The sequence below is a fragment of the Phyllopteryx taeniolatus genome, chromosome 7 (assembly GCF_024500385.1).
Source record: "Phyllopteryx taeniolatus isolate TA_2022b chromosome 7, UOR_Ptae_1.2, whole genome shotgun sequence".
NCBI lineage: Eukaryota > Metazoa > Chordata > Actinopteri > Syngnathiformes > Syngnathidae > Phyllopteryx > Phyllopteryx taeniolatus.
This window is the reverse complement of record NC_084508.1, coordinates 27,162,220-27,176,061: the sequence shown is the minus strand read 5'-3', so window position 1 is coordinate 27,176,061 and position 13,842 is coordinate 27,162,220. Positions and strand designations below refer to the sequence as shown.

General features: G+C 39.1%; 1 protein-coding gene across 13 annotated transcripts in view; it reads right to left on the bottom strand.

The window, feature by feature from the left end:
• The window catches only part of LOC133481290 (discs large homolog 1-like protein), a 128,123-nt gene that overhangs the window by 20,215 nt on the left and 94,066 nt on the right, over positions 1 to 13,842 (bottom strand). For 12 of the 13 annotated variants that reach the window (XM_061780474.1, XM_061780476.1, XM_061780475.1 and 9 more), the window contains 3 exons: positions 12,801 to 12,957; positions 12,599 to 12,701; positions 4,077 to 4,191 (listed from right to left, as the gene is read on the bottom strand). In XM_061780474.1, the coding sequence (XP_061636458.1) occupies positions 4,077 to 4,191; positions 12,599 to 12,701; positions 12,801 to 12,957 (375 nt within the window). Of the gene's footprint in view, positions 1 to 4,076; positions 4,192 to 6,729; positions 7,057 to 12,598; positions 12,702 to 12,800; positions 12,958 to 13,842 lie in introns of those variants that run through there. The other variant, XM_061780487.1, reaches the window with a different exon arrangement.

Sequence of the window (13,842 nt, the reverse complement as noted above, 5' to 3'; positions counted from 1 at the left end):
CCGTTTTTTTTTTTTTTTTACTGTTTTGAGATTCCTCCATGACCCTTGAAAGACCAATAGGTGCATGTTGTGGGAAATTGTTCAAGTGGTGGAAACAAAGACAGTTCTCAGGAATGTTTCAAGCTCAACTGTGAACTAGGAGTTGCATGTCTTCAGAGTTTTAAGTCGACACAAATGTGATGAAAGTCGAGTCAATGTCGACTAGTCGCTGATGACCTCTGATAGTGCATGTTTTGCAGAAACCTGTGCAGTTCTGGCGACTGTTTGAAGCTCCCTCCTCTGTTTTCACTGTACCATAAAACACACACATTTATGGCATGTACAGTTTCACAGTTTCAAAATTCTCACCATTACTACCATTTTTCCTTGAATTAACACACTGCTAAATCTATTTTAGTACTATTTTCCATTTATTATCCTTTTAAATTGTGCCATATTTATAAAGAAAATCGCACTGGCCCTGCTAACAATACTCAGTAGGTGTCTGCTCCAAGAATCTGCATGCCACATTTGACTGCTCTTGATAGGATTGTGCGATAGGGCAGCTTCAAGCTGCAAGTTGTGGCATTATTTGCAGTGAGACCTTCTCCAAACTGAAGGCCAAGTTACACATTATGAGAAATGTCAGAGAAAGGCTGCAAAGTGGGCGCTCCAAGAAGACCACACCCCAATAATAGTTTCTTCTTGCGCACTTAGGTACCAGAGACTGCCTTCTAGATATTTGCAGTAGAGGTGTGCAGGATGCAGTTGCCACAGTTACCTTGAAAAAGTCACTTTGTTACTTTACTGATTACTTGAGCTTAAAAGTAACTAACTTTACTGATTACTTGATTTCAAAAGTAACTAAGTTAGAAAAAAGTAACTTTTGAGTTACTTTCAGCAGCTGCCAAGTGGCAGGAATATCACTTATGCACATACAAAAAAAAAAAGCATTAGCTTAACCGAAACCATTACTTTGTAATATACGCCGCACAAGTTACAGAATGATGTCATCAACAAGGAGCAATAACTTAAATATTAGTGTAGTTGAAGCCACCTTACCCACCATCGTAATTTTAATGCGAGAAATGATGACAAGATTATGCAACTGTTTAACTAGCAAAGCTGTTGGTGATTGACGGGGGGAGAAGCACGCACTTCTGTGATGTCAGCCGTGCAGCGCGTTAAACCAGCTCACAGTTCGGACTACAGACGAACTTGAAAGTTCTCACTTTTCATTGTCAATATTATTAAAGTATTGTAAGTCCTTCCGTGAGTCAGTCCTTATTGTATGACGATTTATGACCACGCATTTCGTTATGAATAATTAACCCACAATGCAATGCGTGCTTAACACGTCTGTAAAACTGTAATCTTAATGTGTAAATAAAAAAGTAACAACAATCAAATTTATACTAAGGAAAATAACAAAAATAGTGTGGCGACAGTGAAATAGTGCATTTCTTTGCACTTTTATGGTACTGTACCGTCATTGTGTATTGTATAATAAGGAATCACCTCCCAATCGCTCAGCCATAAATTAGTACTTGGCGAGAAATATTGATGACTCAAAAGTAACTATTGTCGTTTTGAAGAAGTAAATGTAGTCTGACTCCGTGAATACACTGGAATATTATGTGGGTTTATTTTGGGAATGGAGTGGATGGAATGGTCTGCCGGACCTTAACCCCATTGAACACTTGTGGGATCAGCTTGGACGTGCTGTTCCCAACACAACAATGTTGGCTGATTTGTGACAATTGTTGGTTGAAGAATGGGATGCCATCCTACAGTAGCGTGTGACCAGTGTGGTGACCATCAACACGAGGAAGTGCCAGCCAGTTGTGACTGTGTATGGTTATTTCATACATTACTAAAGGCCTCTTTATACTCCTGCGGTCGCGCGGCCGACAACGCCCGCATTGCATCACGTGACCGACGAATTGGCCCACGCGGCCCCTCTGGGTAGCTTGACGCACACACGGCAAAAATTGTTGCTGCGCGTCGAACGCCGCGGAGATCATCGCTCGTGATTGGTCCGTTTTAGTCACATGCTGCGATGAAGTACTCAGCGTGGCCCTTGGTTCTACATGCCATCTATGCTGCCGCCTTCTCGTTCGATTTTACAGCATAATTAAACGTATCATCTGGTCATCTCGGTCAATTTGTTCTAGCAGACACTGTTCCACGATCGGCATTTTTGTTGCTTTGTTCCTTGTTACTGAAAGGAAAGTAAAAACGGCTACCGGACATGGCCCAAAAATGCAGAGGAAACTCCACCCGGTGGTGTCCTAGCCAATACCAGCTGTAGCGACACCCCCGACTTGGAGGTGAACTGCAGTACATTTTCAAAACTGCGCCCGTGGGTTGCGCTCGAGTATAAAGGCAAACTACGCGCGGGACAGCCACAGTGACGTCAGCGCGGTCGCCGTCCGCGCGAGTATAAAGAAGCATTAAGGCTACTGATAAATTGTTAAACTGAAAATATGTCTTCTTTCTTCTAACTTAAATCATCCAATCCAGCAAAAGTCAAACAAGAGACAATGACAACAGTAAAATACGCCGTTTTCCATTGGCAGAGAAAGATTTGGCAAATATTTCAGGGGCACAATCCACACACATTATGTATTTGTGTTTGCTTTTATTTTGCTTTGTTTTACTCTGCTGTCTACAGCGGGTTGGCATCCAAAATGAGAATCGTTTTACAATTGCCTAAATAAATAAATAAATAAATAAATAAACATACCCAGCTCTGCTGCTTATCCCACAGATGCATGTTCCTTGCAAATAGGGCTCCATTGAAAAGGGTTATCGGTATAAACAGGCTTACCTACAGTATAAGCTAAATTGCCAAGAAGCATTGTGACAACAAAGAAACAATCTGCCAAACACAAATTTCCTTCCTTTTTGTGCTATATTTATATTATGCCATGTCAAATTCTAAGGAGAACATGAGCATGCTCATATAAAATTTATGACCAACATTTTGACAAACATCATTGTGATGGCAAATTTTAAATTAGTTAACTTCTCTCTCAGTCCCAGACACCAATGCAGTCCAGAGAGGGTTCATTGATTATAGTATATTTAAACCTACTATTATAGTGGTGTCACAGTAGATTGCTACACAGATCTATTTTGGTAGCTCCGGCTCCGACCCAACCGGTTGATATTTAATACTGCATCCACTCCACAACCCGCAGAATTGAACTATTAGTGCGGGAACTCTACCCGAGGCGCACAAATAAGATCGGAGATCCAGTCTGAACCCACAACTAAATACATCCAATTTAACGTTGTTTTCAAGAAAAAAACAAAACAAAAGAAAAACATTGGATGTTGCTTGAATTTTAATATCCATCGACCTACATACTGCAGTTACACTCTGATCCAAAGGTAACGGAACAGTGAGGCCTTTATCTTTGGTGTGGACTGAAAACCTTTGGCTTTGACATCACAAGATTATAAATCAACAGTTCCGCTTTCGGTATGCGTGTAACCCGCTTAAAGTTGTGTATCACATAGATGTAAACACCTGGAAATAAAAGTTAAAATGTCTCTTATTCATCTTATGATGTCAAACCCACACATATGCAGTCCACAACAAAAATTAAGGAATTGGCTTCGCTTCTTCAATACTTTTGGATGGGTGTTCATGTAATTACTTTTTAAACCCACTTACTGCATGCTGTTACGATGATCAAACAGCATAAGTAAGGATTAAAGTGTGAAAACATTGTAGCCCAAACAAATCTTCTCTGCCTTTGCTCTCATACCATGCCATACGCACGCACCCACTTCGTGCCTCACAACCAATCACCAGCTACTTTCTTGCGCAGAAATGCATACTGTATACAGTGCTTCAGGGACATTTGGGACACAATAAACAACTACTACATCATCATTCAAATGTTTTACAACATTGTTGTTTTTTGACCCAAACCTGCCATGAATAAAAAAAAAAAAAATGTCAAATACAAAACCCACACCTTATTTGCAGGTTACTCGTCGATGACATGCACGATAAGGTCACAGAGAGGGACATGAAACAAACACCAACCTCTGTCTATTGTGTTTCCTGGTATGTCTAGCATTACCTGACGTAAAGTGTGCGTTTTTGAGTGGATCGGAGTGACGTTGAGCTGGAACTGACACTGCTGGTCATCATCTGTTCCCTCAGGTCATGGATCTTTGCCTCGAAACGACTGTATTCTGCACACACACATACACACGCATACAGAAATAAGATAAAAAAAAATTAATAAGCAGAAGTAATATCTCTTGGGATTCTGCTTGAGAAGTTTGGTAAAACCAGTCAATCAGAAATGGGATGTACACCTGCATTTCCTTAAGAAGATTGATTCCACACACTTCAACTGGGTTCTACACAGCATAATAAGGCACAACTTTTACTACATCACACCTCACCCATAGGAAAGTTTTATTTTATACAAACTTACACAAACATGCTTAAATGACGAACAGAAGAGTAAATTACACTGTAATACCCCTGTCAAGAGCAATAATACCAAATAAATATCACAATAGAATTCTGCTAGAGTTTGTAGAAAACTAAATATGACTATATAAATACATTTCAGCCTCTACAATTTATAAAACCAATAATATATATATATATATATATATATATATATATATATATATATTATACATATATACATAGATTTATATATATATATATATATATATATATATATATAAATCACAGATACATTATATAATCAGCTAAATGACTAAAGTATTGTTTTAGTTTCCCAGGTCAGTCTTTTTTTTTTTTTTTTAATTAGGAGAATTTCAGGAATCTTGTTTGCTTTCTTTAGCAGTTTTTTATTTGCAAAATTATTAAATTGTCTTGGAAAAAATGGTCTGTTTTAACAAAGATTAGTTGTTGAGGCGTCAAACTGTACTGTATTAATATATGTGTAATAATCAGAACATGGGATGTCATGTATCACAGCTAGACACAGACAAATTCAGCTGTCTAATGTTGTACATGTCTGCGTTGAACATATTATACATGCATACTGATTACCCACAGTGATGTTCAAGCCGCACAGCATTGGAGTGACATCATTGGTGCAGCAATCTTTTGGGTCACTTTCGCCTATAGTCTAAAATGAAATAAACCTACCCCACTGGAATAAACCTACCTTTTCATTCATTATAACACACATAAAATCAAAAATGTATCATTTCCCCCTCTAATCGATATAACTGTGTTCCCTGATGACACAAGAATACTATTTCAAACAGCACTGAGCAAAGGTTTCCCAATCCAAGCTGACTGTCAAGCAATAAATTGCAAGTGAGCTACCAGTTGGCCAATCAAGGCAAAGAGCAGCGAATTCTAAACAAACAAACAAAAACAACGTTGTAATGTTTCTATTGCTTTATGTTGTAAGTGAAGCTCTTGTTTTTGTTGCGTGTGTATCTTCAGAACTGTAAAATATATTTGATCACATATGAAAAACATCACAGGTCACAATGTCACTGTGAAAAAAATCCTGCAAAAAGACTTTCTGACAAATGGGGCTGTATGTATGTTCCAGAACCATTACGGTGTACAGAATCTAATCAAACCTGCCTAATTCAATTACATTTGAGGTACACACCTAACAAGAAACACACACACACAAGCGCACCCGCACACACTCACCAAAGATACCCAGAACTTTCCTATTGGTGTATTTCTTTTCCTTCATACACACAAAATCAGCCTCTTGATACATTTGAAAGAAGATGGAGATTCATTGTTAAAATTTATGCTGAATATTCCATGCAAGGAGCATAACAATAGAAGCATGAATTAGATGCAGAACAGCCACTAAAATGACCTTTAACTAGGAATCAAATTACTACCATCATTGACCTCTGTCTATCACCTCCAATTGAACGCCATCATAAAATGTAATCTGGATGTAAATAGTGAGATTAGCATATTTTTTTTCTTCACATCATGGAATTTACACACATTATCTGCTATCTCAAGAGCATGTTGCCTCAAAACAGTATCATGGGATTTAAATGCAAGACGGAGAGAAAGGTACTCATGGGAGAGACAAAATAGATCAAAGTGAGAAAGTAATGTAGGATGACATATGTAATGCATTGCAGCAAAATCACAAAAAACAAAACTTTCTAAACAAAAGAGAATCATGGTTGGTCAGTAGTCGAACGAAGATTGTAATTGTTGCTCAATGTTTGGGTGTGTGTGCAGAGGAGAGACAACACTGACGCTAATAAATTCATGAAATCAACTCGGAGACAGTCAGATGCGGTCTAATCATTATGTTTTAAGAGGCTGAGTGTTATCAATTAGGTGCTAATGTCTTGATCATGTTGCAATGAGTGTGGCAGTAGTGTACCGTTAGAAGCGGACCAGTGGCGCAGATAAAAACTACTGTGAATGGGACTGTTTATACTGCGAAGGTTATACTCAACCAACAATGTTTGCACATCACAGACAATGTTTTTAGTCACTGGACCATAGTCATGGTAGTGTTCTCACAAGAGATATAGATGGAATGATAGATAATATGTTGGAAATGAACATGACATTCATGTTCACTGTCTGCTAAAATTCTAAAACTCACTGCAACATGATTAAAATGCAAAGGTAAAACACAGATATTCTTTTAGATGTTGGCACGTAACTAACTGCAGGCAGGAAGATAACAAGTCAGTCAGTTTAGCTTTGGTCTTTTTCAACTCTGTCTCTGCTGTACTCACATGCTGATGGCAGGCTTGGCTTCTGTGCGCTATGATGCTGATGAGGTGGCTTTTAGATCAGTGTTAGTGCATGGAGCAGTGGTAGAGTCCCAGGATGTGAATGTGAGGAAAGGCGCAATAGAGCAGAAGTGTGCATAAAAAGAAGAAACAGTTCAGAGCACTTTCACATGGGCATGCCTGAGTAGAAAGATTGGAATGTATGTGTAGATAATGCAGAAAAAATGTGTGTATCTAAAAATGGTTCCAGTGCAGCTCAGCTCCTACAGAAACAACAGATGCTAACTCTCTCTTTAATGTGCACCCCTTGTCCGCTCTCTCCTTCACTGTGGTTGCTCCTCCCATTCTGACAACAGCTTGCTTTAAGGCACACGCGCACACACGCACGCACGCGCTGTTTCCTCAGGTCACTCATGCGGCAGAAAACCTACGTGATGCCAGGCTCTCCTGCCCTACTTTGGTCCAGGGAATCAGTCAACACCCACACACATTCACATGAAGGTTGACCAAGCAATTTTCCTTTTGATTGATTTGGGGGAGTTTTAATTCACTGCTCACAAATGTTTGTCTAAAAATAAACAGCTTCTTGGTTTGATATAGAATGAAAATGATGGATAATATGCATGAAATATTTCATCTTCGGTATGACACTCTCCAGTGGTGTCAAAGAAGTATCGTATTATTAGTTTGTTTTTACTTTGTTTTCGTCAAACATATCTTTCAACTGTTTTTCTAATACCTGCCTCTCTAAAGTATACTATGTTTAACATGAAAATAGTGCAATTAATGGTGTAAAAAAACTTCAAGTTGGCCATAATTTCATCCCACACAATCATCCATGACCATCCATCCATCCATCCATCTATCTCCTTCCGCTCATCTGAATCATCATAAATTCACGAGACAAGAAGTTTCATTCGATCACTTACTACTAATGTCACAGTCAACAAGCATCATCTCTCATACACCATGTGCAGAGGTATTAGGCAATTAAGTCTCATTTTTGAGGACTAGTTTTATAAATCACCAACCACAGTGCTTTAGGTTAATCCAAAATGTTAATAAACCTCAAACAAGAATGTTTAACAAAGTAAAAATGAGGTATAGGCTTTCTGAGGAGAATATCAATATGTGGACCATTATTAGGCAACAATTGGTGTGCAGAATTATTACGCATTGAAAAACACATTTTCCCATTTCACTTTTTTATTATGTTTATATTATGTTGAAGAGAGAATTATAAACAACTCGAAACGATCCAATATAACATTGATAGAAACTGATATACAAGTATATAAAAAAGTGACCAATAATAATATATATATATATATATATATATATATATATATATATATATATATATATATATCGTTCCCTTGTTAACTCTTGTGTCTCCTCGTTCTCAGTGCTCCCCTGTGTTCCTGACTCACATCATTCCTGCCACCAAGCCAGCCGCCTGTTCTGTCCACTGCCTGCCACCTGTCCACGCCGCCGCCTGCCAACAGATCCAGGACCACCTCCATAACCTTTCCTCAATAAAGTGTTCATCATTTTACATCTGCCTCCGCCTGCTCTTGGGTCCAGCTACTCCCCACATGTGACAGACCCTTCTGTTCAATAACAGTCAAAATACTTTCGCGCCAAATAATTCTGCACACGGTGTACATACAAAGGAACAAAAAAAGCGAAGACAGAAGGAGGGGGGGAAAAAAAGCCTGGAGGGACAGTCAGATAAGTCAGAGGTGGAGGACGGAAGGAAACGATGGGACGATGGGGGACGGACAATGACAAAGACTAATGGTTTTGAGGCTCATAATACTTACATCTCTCCTTCTTTTATTTACATCTATGATCTTTGGTCCTCTGATAGTCTTTATTCCCTCAGGAAGAGCAATGTTCTCTCCCCTCCCTTTTTGCATTATGCATCTTAAGTGTGCAAGCTACAGATTGTGTGCATTGCACCAGTACTGTAATTCCATTTTAGATCTATCTCCTTGTCTTTTATTAACCGGTTCTTGTTCCCACAAACCTGGTGTTGGGGGTGGCTCCACATACACTTTCAGATCCAAACAAATTTCTCGTGTTTTATATGAAAGAACACCAACGTTACATTACACAAGCAGCTTGAAAATTCCAAAATGAAAACGTTAACAATCTTTAGCACAAAATGGCACTGAAGAAAGCCACACATTTCATTGATTAAACAGAGTAAACATCCAAGCATGCATGTATTGCATGTATTTGTCAGCTATTTTTTTTTTAAGTTTGTGAGTGAAAGCCTAGCTACAGTAAATGCTGCAGTTAATCATCAATCTACTTAATAACTGCTACACGTCACGCAGGTGCAGCCACACACACGTATAGACAGACACCTACACCAACACACACAAATACTGTACATACAGTAGTCATGCTCAGAGTAATGAGCAGACTAACAGAAGTGGAGATAATCCTCTGTGCATCACCTTAGCACTGCTGCTGACAGACATGGACTCTGTGTGTGTGTGTCATGTAGAAGAGTGTGTACAGTGCATGACTGTGACAGTTGTGTATAATCGTAGTGACTAATACTGAAGTCAAACAGAAGGCATTACGACAGTCGGCCCACACCAGGAAATCGCACAGGAGGAGATCACATTTTAAGGTCACTACTCTTCACTTTGAGGTTTCCAAAGCATCCACTACTACAAACAGATACACACTAATGATCAAATATTCATTGAAATGGTAAATACTTTACCAGGGAAATGTTCTGAAATAAACTACAATGCCAAGAATGTCACACAGACCTTGACTATGGCTGAGCAATACTGCTTGTCTTACTCTCTTGATTAAAAATTCATGACATGCAGGCAATACTGTTGAACTCCAGTCTGTTTAGTGGCAGAAATGCAGCAGTAATGCCAAATAGAAAGTGCATCCCAACTGCCACACACAGATTAATTAATCGCATCACCATTTGCTGAATCTAGTGGGCCACTGCTCCACTTGGCTCCAAATTTACTCAATTGGCACTTTTATCCCAAACTACACCATAACGCGCCTAATTGACGCCCTCCCGAAAAGAAAAGTTTATAATTGCCTAAAGATGCCACAGAGGATGGCAAAGCATAACTAAAGCGCTATAGAAGTGTAGTCCATTTACCATTTGCCGAAATAAAGCTCCTCAACTCACTTAAACATAGTTCCTTGGCACCAAGATACCACCAGATGGCAACAAAGCAATACTGTTACAGCTTCGGCTTGAGCGCAATAACAGCAAATAGGTAAGTTTGCCAGCAAATAACGGAGGATAAGATGCCGAACAGCGAATAGGTGAGGTGTTCACTGTACACGGCCACAACCCCCTACCTGACATGTCATGGCATTTATACGTTACTAATTTGTGGCCCAAAATTGTATTTACGATTGTTTCCCGCTTTGTTGAGTCTCAGCGGCCAAACTCATCAATACTCTTGCGTGTATATGACAAATCTCACGCTATTGTGAGCACGTCATGACGGAAGCAATACATGCTGCACTAAGTTTGGCTACATTTTGTATTTATCAAGGAAGAATGCAACACGAACAAGATTCGTGGGAATATGGCAGGCAGCTATAAAGTAAAATTGCAGAGCAAGGAGCATAACTACTCATGGTGTAAGGTAAACCAAAGCAGTTTTCCCATCGTAACTCTCAGACTCTCAACTACAAACTCCAGTGATTGATCGAGCATGAAAACTCGTGAGCAAAGTAACAACTTGTTTTTTTGCAAACCACTAGAGAGCAGCTAATCTGGTTCTGTAGCTACTATCGTACAAAACAACCCACAACTTTGCTGGGAAAAAAAAACCCAAAAACGCACATACACTTTGATGACATTAGATCCGTGGCATGCTGTTCTGTGTTTCATAACAGCAGGTAGTGTTCATAATATAAATAACAGAAGGATGCCTGCACAAACAAGTAAGTGTGCACACACAGTGTGACTCACACTTTGTTTCTCTCATGGTGGAGGTCATTAGAAGGAAGTATCCTACGTGTGTGTTTGCGTGTGCATGTGGTGGAAGCAGAGGGCGCACCACAGGTCGCTGCACAGTATTGCCACGGGGACCGGACAAACATGGCTCTCAAATGGACACCCACGGACACACACGCACGCACACACATATTGTACAGACCAATACACAGCGTGGACAGAAGGCTTGAATTAGGATCATTCAACAGTCACGAATCAGGTCTACAGGAGTCACGACACATAAAAGGAAGAAAAAACACAGAAACTGCTCAAGTAAATTACTTTGTACATTATACAGTATAACTGATAAATATCACAAGCAATTGCAAATCTATGTGCAAATATATGGTATCATTCTTTCATTCATCTTCCGTACCGCTTATCCTCACTATGGTCGCGGCCGTGCTGGAGCCTATCCCAGCTATCTTCAGGCGAGAGGCGGGTGACACGCTGAACTGGTCGCCATAAACATATGTGCCGCTGGGCACATATAAACAAACAACCATTCACACTCACATTCACACAGGCAAAATTTAGAGTCTTCAATTAACCTACCATACATGTTTTTGGGATTTGGGAGGAAATCGGAGTACCCGGAGAAAACCCCCGCAGGCATGGGGAGAACATGCAAACTCCACAGAGGCGACGCTGGATTTGAACCCGGGTCCTCAGAACTGTGAGGCACACATACTATCCAGTTATCCATCATGCCGCATGAATGGTATCATATAAAAATAAATATTGAAAGAAATACATTTATAGGAGACATTTCACCTTGAATAAGGGAGGGTCTCCATAAGGTGTTTCTCGAGCTATTCTTTACTTAACACAATGTTATGTAGTGCAATCTTACTACTGAACTGTACTGTCCACAACAAATACCGGAAATCAATAAAGTGAAGTGAAAAGTTGAAAAAAAAAAACATTACTTTGAAACAAAGTAAAATTTACCTCAACAGACAATTGGTTTCTGACTCCATACAAAGACGAAAGGTCTCGTGCACAGACCCTTTCCAAAAAAATTTGAATATCATGGAAAAGTTTATTTCCATAATTTCATTCAAAAAGTTAAACTTTCATAAATTATAGATTCAGGGACCACAATTTAAACAATTTCAATTGTGTATTTGTTTTATTTTTACATAATTTGGGCTTCCAGCTCATAAAACCCACAAAATCAGGAATTCAAAAAATTTGAATACTGTGAAGAAATTTTGTAGGGAAAAAAAAAAAGGAAGAAATGAGTGTCACATTAACTCCATAAAAATATGGTACTTTCAAAACGTGAATCTTCAATACTTGGTTGGGTATTCTAATTTTTTGAAAGGGTCTGTATATGCAGAACTATAGTAACCAATAACTCAAATAGAATTTAATTCATCTTGGGCTAAACATATTAAGAATGTTATTACAGACATGCAGTGGTGCACATGATTTACAGATCGAACTAACATCTTTCACATCTGAATCACCTCTCTAAATGAATCATACAAGCCTAATGGCTCAAGAGACAAAATATTTCCATTATGAGGGTCAGGGGACCAAGAGCAATTTTACCGCATGTGTGGATATACTGTATGCTTGCGTGCATGTACATGTAAAGTGATATTCTTAGGACCCCCACTGTATCAACATCTCATTAGCTGAGCCTCAGTCATGAGTTATAACATGGTTACCTAGGTTACAGCCTTGACAGTAACTCCCAGCATGATTCAAGTTGATATACTACAGTATATCAAGACACATCTGGAGTTCAGGCAAGCTGCTTCTATAATTCCCTCGTTACTAAAACACTCCATACTTAGCAAAACATTACATTTTCATACGGTTTTGTACATTTGGCATGCAACTAGAACTATGAATGGTACCACTCACCTTCTGGTCTGTACTGTGCTGCAATGGTGACAGTTTGTCCTGCGTTCTTCAGAGCTGCAGCTGCCTGCTCATGTGTTGCGGTAGACAAGTCTACACCATTTACCTAGATCCACAGACACATATATCCATATCCAGTAGACAGACCTTGGTATGAATGAAATGTATTATAAACAACTCTTGAAATACAGTATGTTAAACATACTGAGAGGATCCGGTCACCCTTGTGGAGTTCCCCACAAAGATCAGCTGGACCACCGGCCAGAATGAAGGAGATGAAGATTCCCTCTCCATCTTCCCCTCCAACAATGTTGAAACCAAGACCTGTAGACCCTCGTTGGAGCGTCACACGCCTCGGCTCCCTGGTAAAAAACAAATTCAATATATATACAGGGTAAAAGGTGATCTTGGAACTTGTGCAATGTAAAATTAAAGCTAGATTAACCATATACAGTCCATTAATAGACGAGGATATTAGATGAGAAGGGAGGACAACAGGGGCAACAGCAGAGAAAATTTTGAATCTGACTGTATAAAAGCCTACATACATACAGTGGGTATAAAAAGCCTGTTAGAACATCTAAACTTTATTTGGAGTTAACCAGAGGCACTTCAAATTGTGGCTGCCATGTATGCTGACTCTCATTTAACATGGTTTTGAAGGTAATTGGTTATTTATAAACACAGCCACATCCGCAGTTCGAAGAGGGTGTGAGAGCTTGGGCAACCACATTATCTCCGTTGTTTATTTTTACTTCCCCTCTCTAAAATATGACATAATGTTTTAATTGAGGTGCACATGTTATATAGGGCACATTAATGCTGGAAATAGTTGGAAAATGATTAATTTTGGTCTCATTTGTTATATTACAAACAACTGGAATTTGAACAGGGGTGTGCAGATTTTATTTTTATTTTTTTACGTCGATGTAGACGTGAAGAAGTATGCATTACAGTTGAAGACAATATATTACTCTACATGTTGCCCAGTAGATGTCAGTGTTGTATCATTTTCTTGTAGCAATAGTATGCAGTTGAAACCCTTCACACCATAACAGTAAGACCAATTCAATAAAGCCATTTCGGTAGGAAGAAATATTCACCCACAGGTCATCACTATATCACCATAGTACAGTTCAGTATTACTTACTATAGAGTGCTGGAAAAAAATTAAGAGACCACTGCAAAATTACCAGTTTATGCCAACAAATCTTCATTGAGATGCTTCAATTGAGACCTTTTTTTAA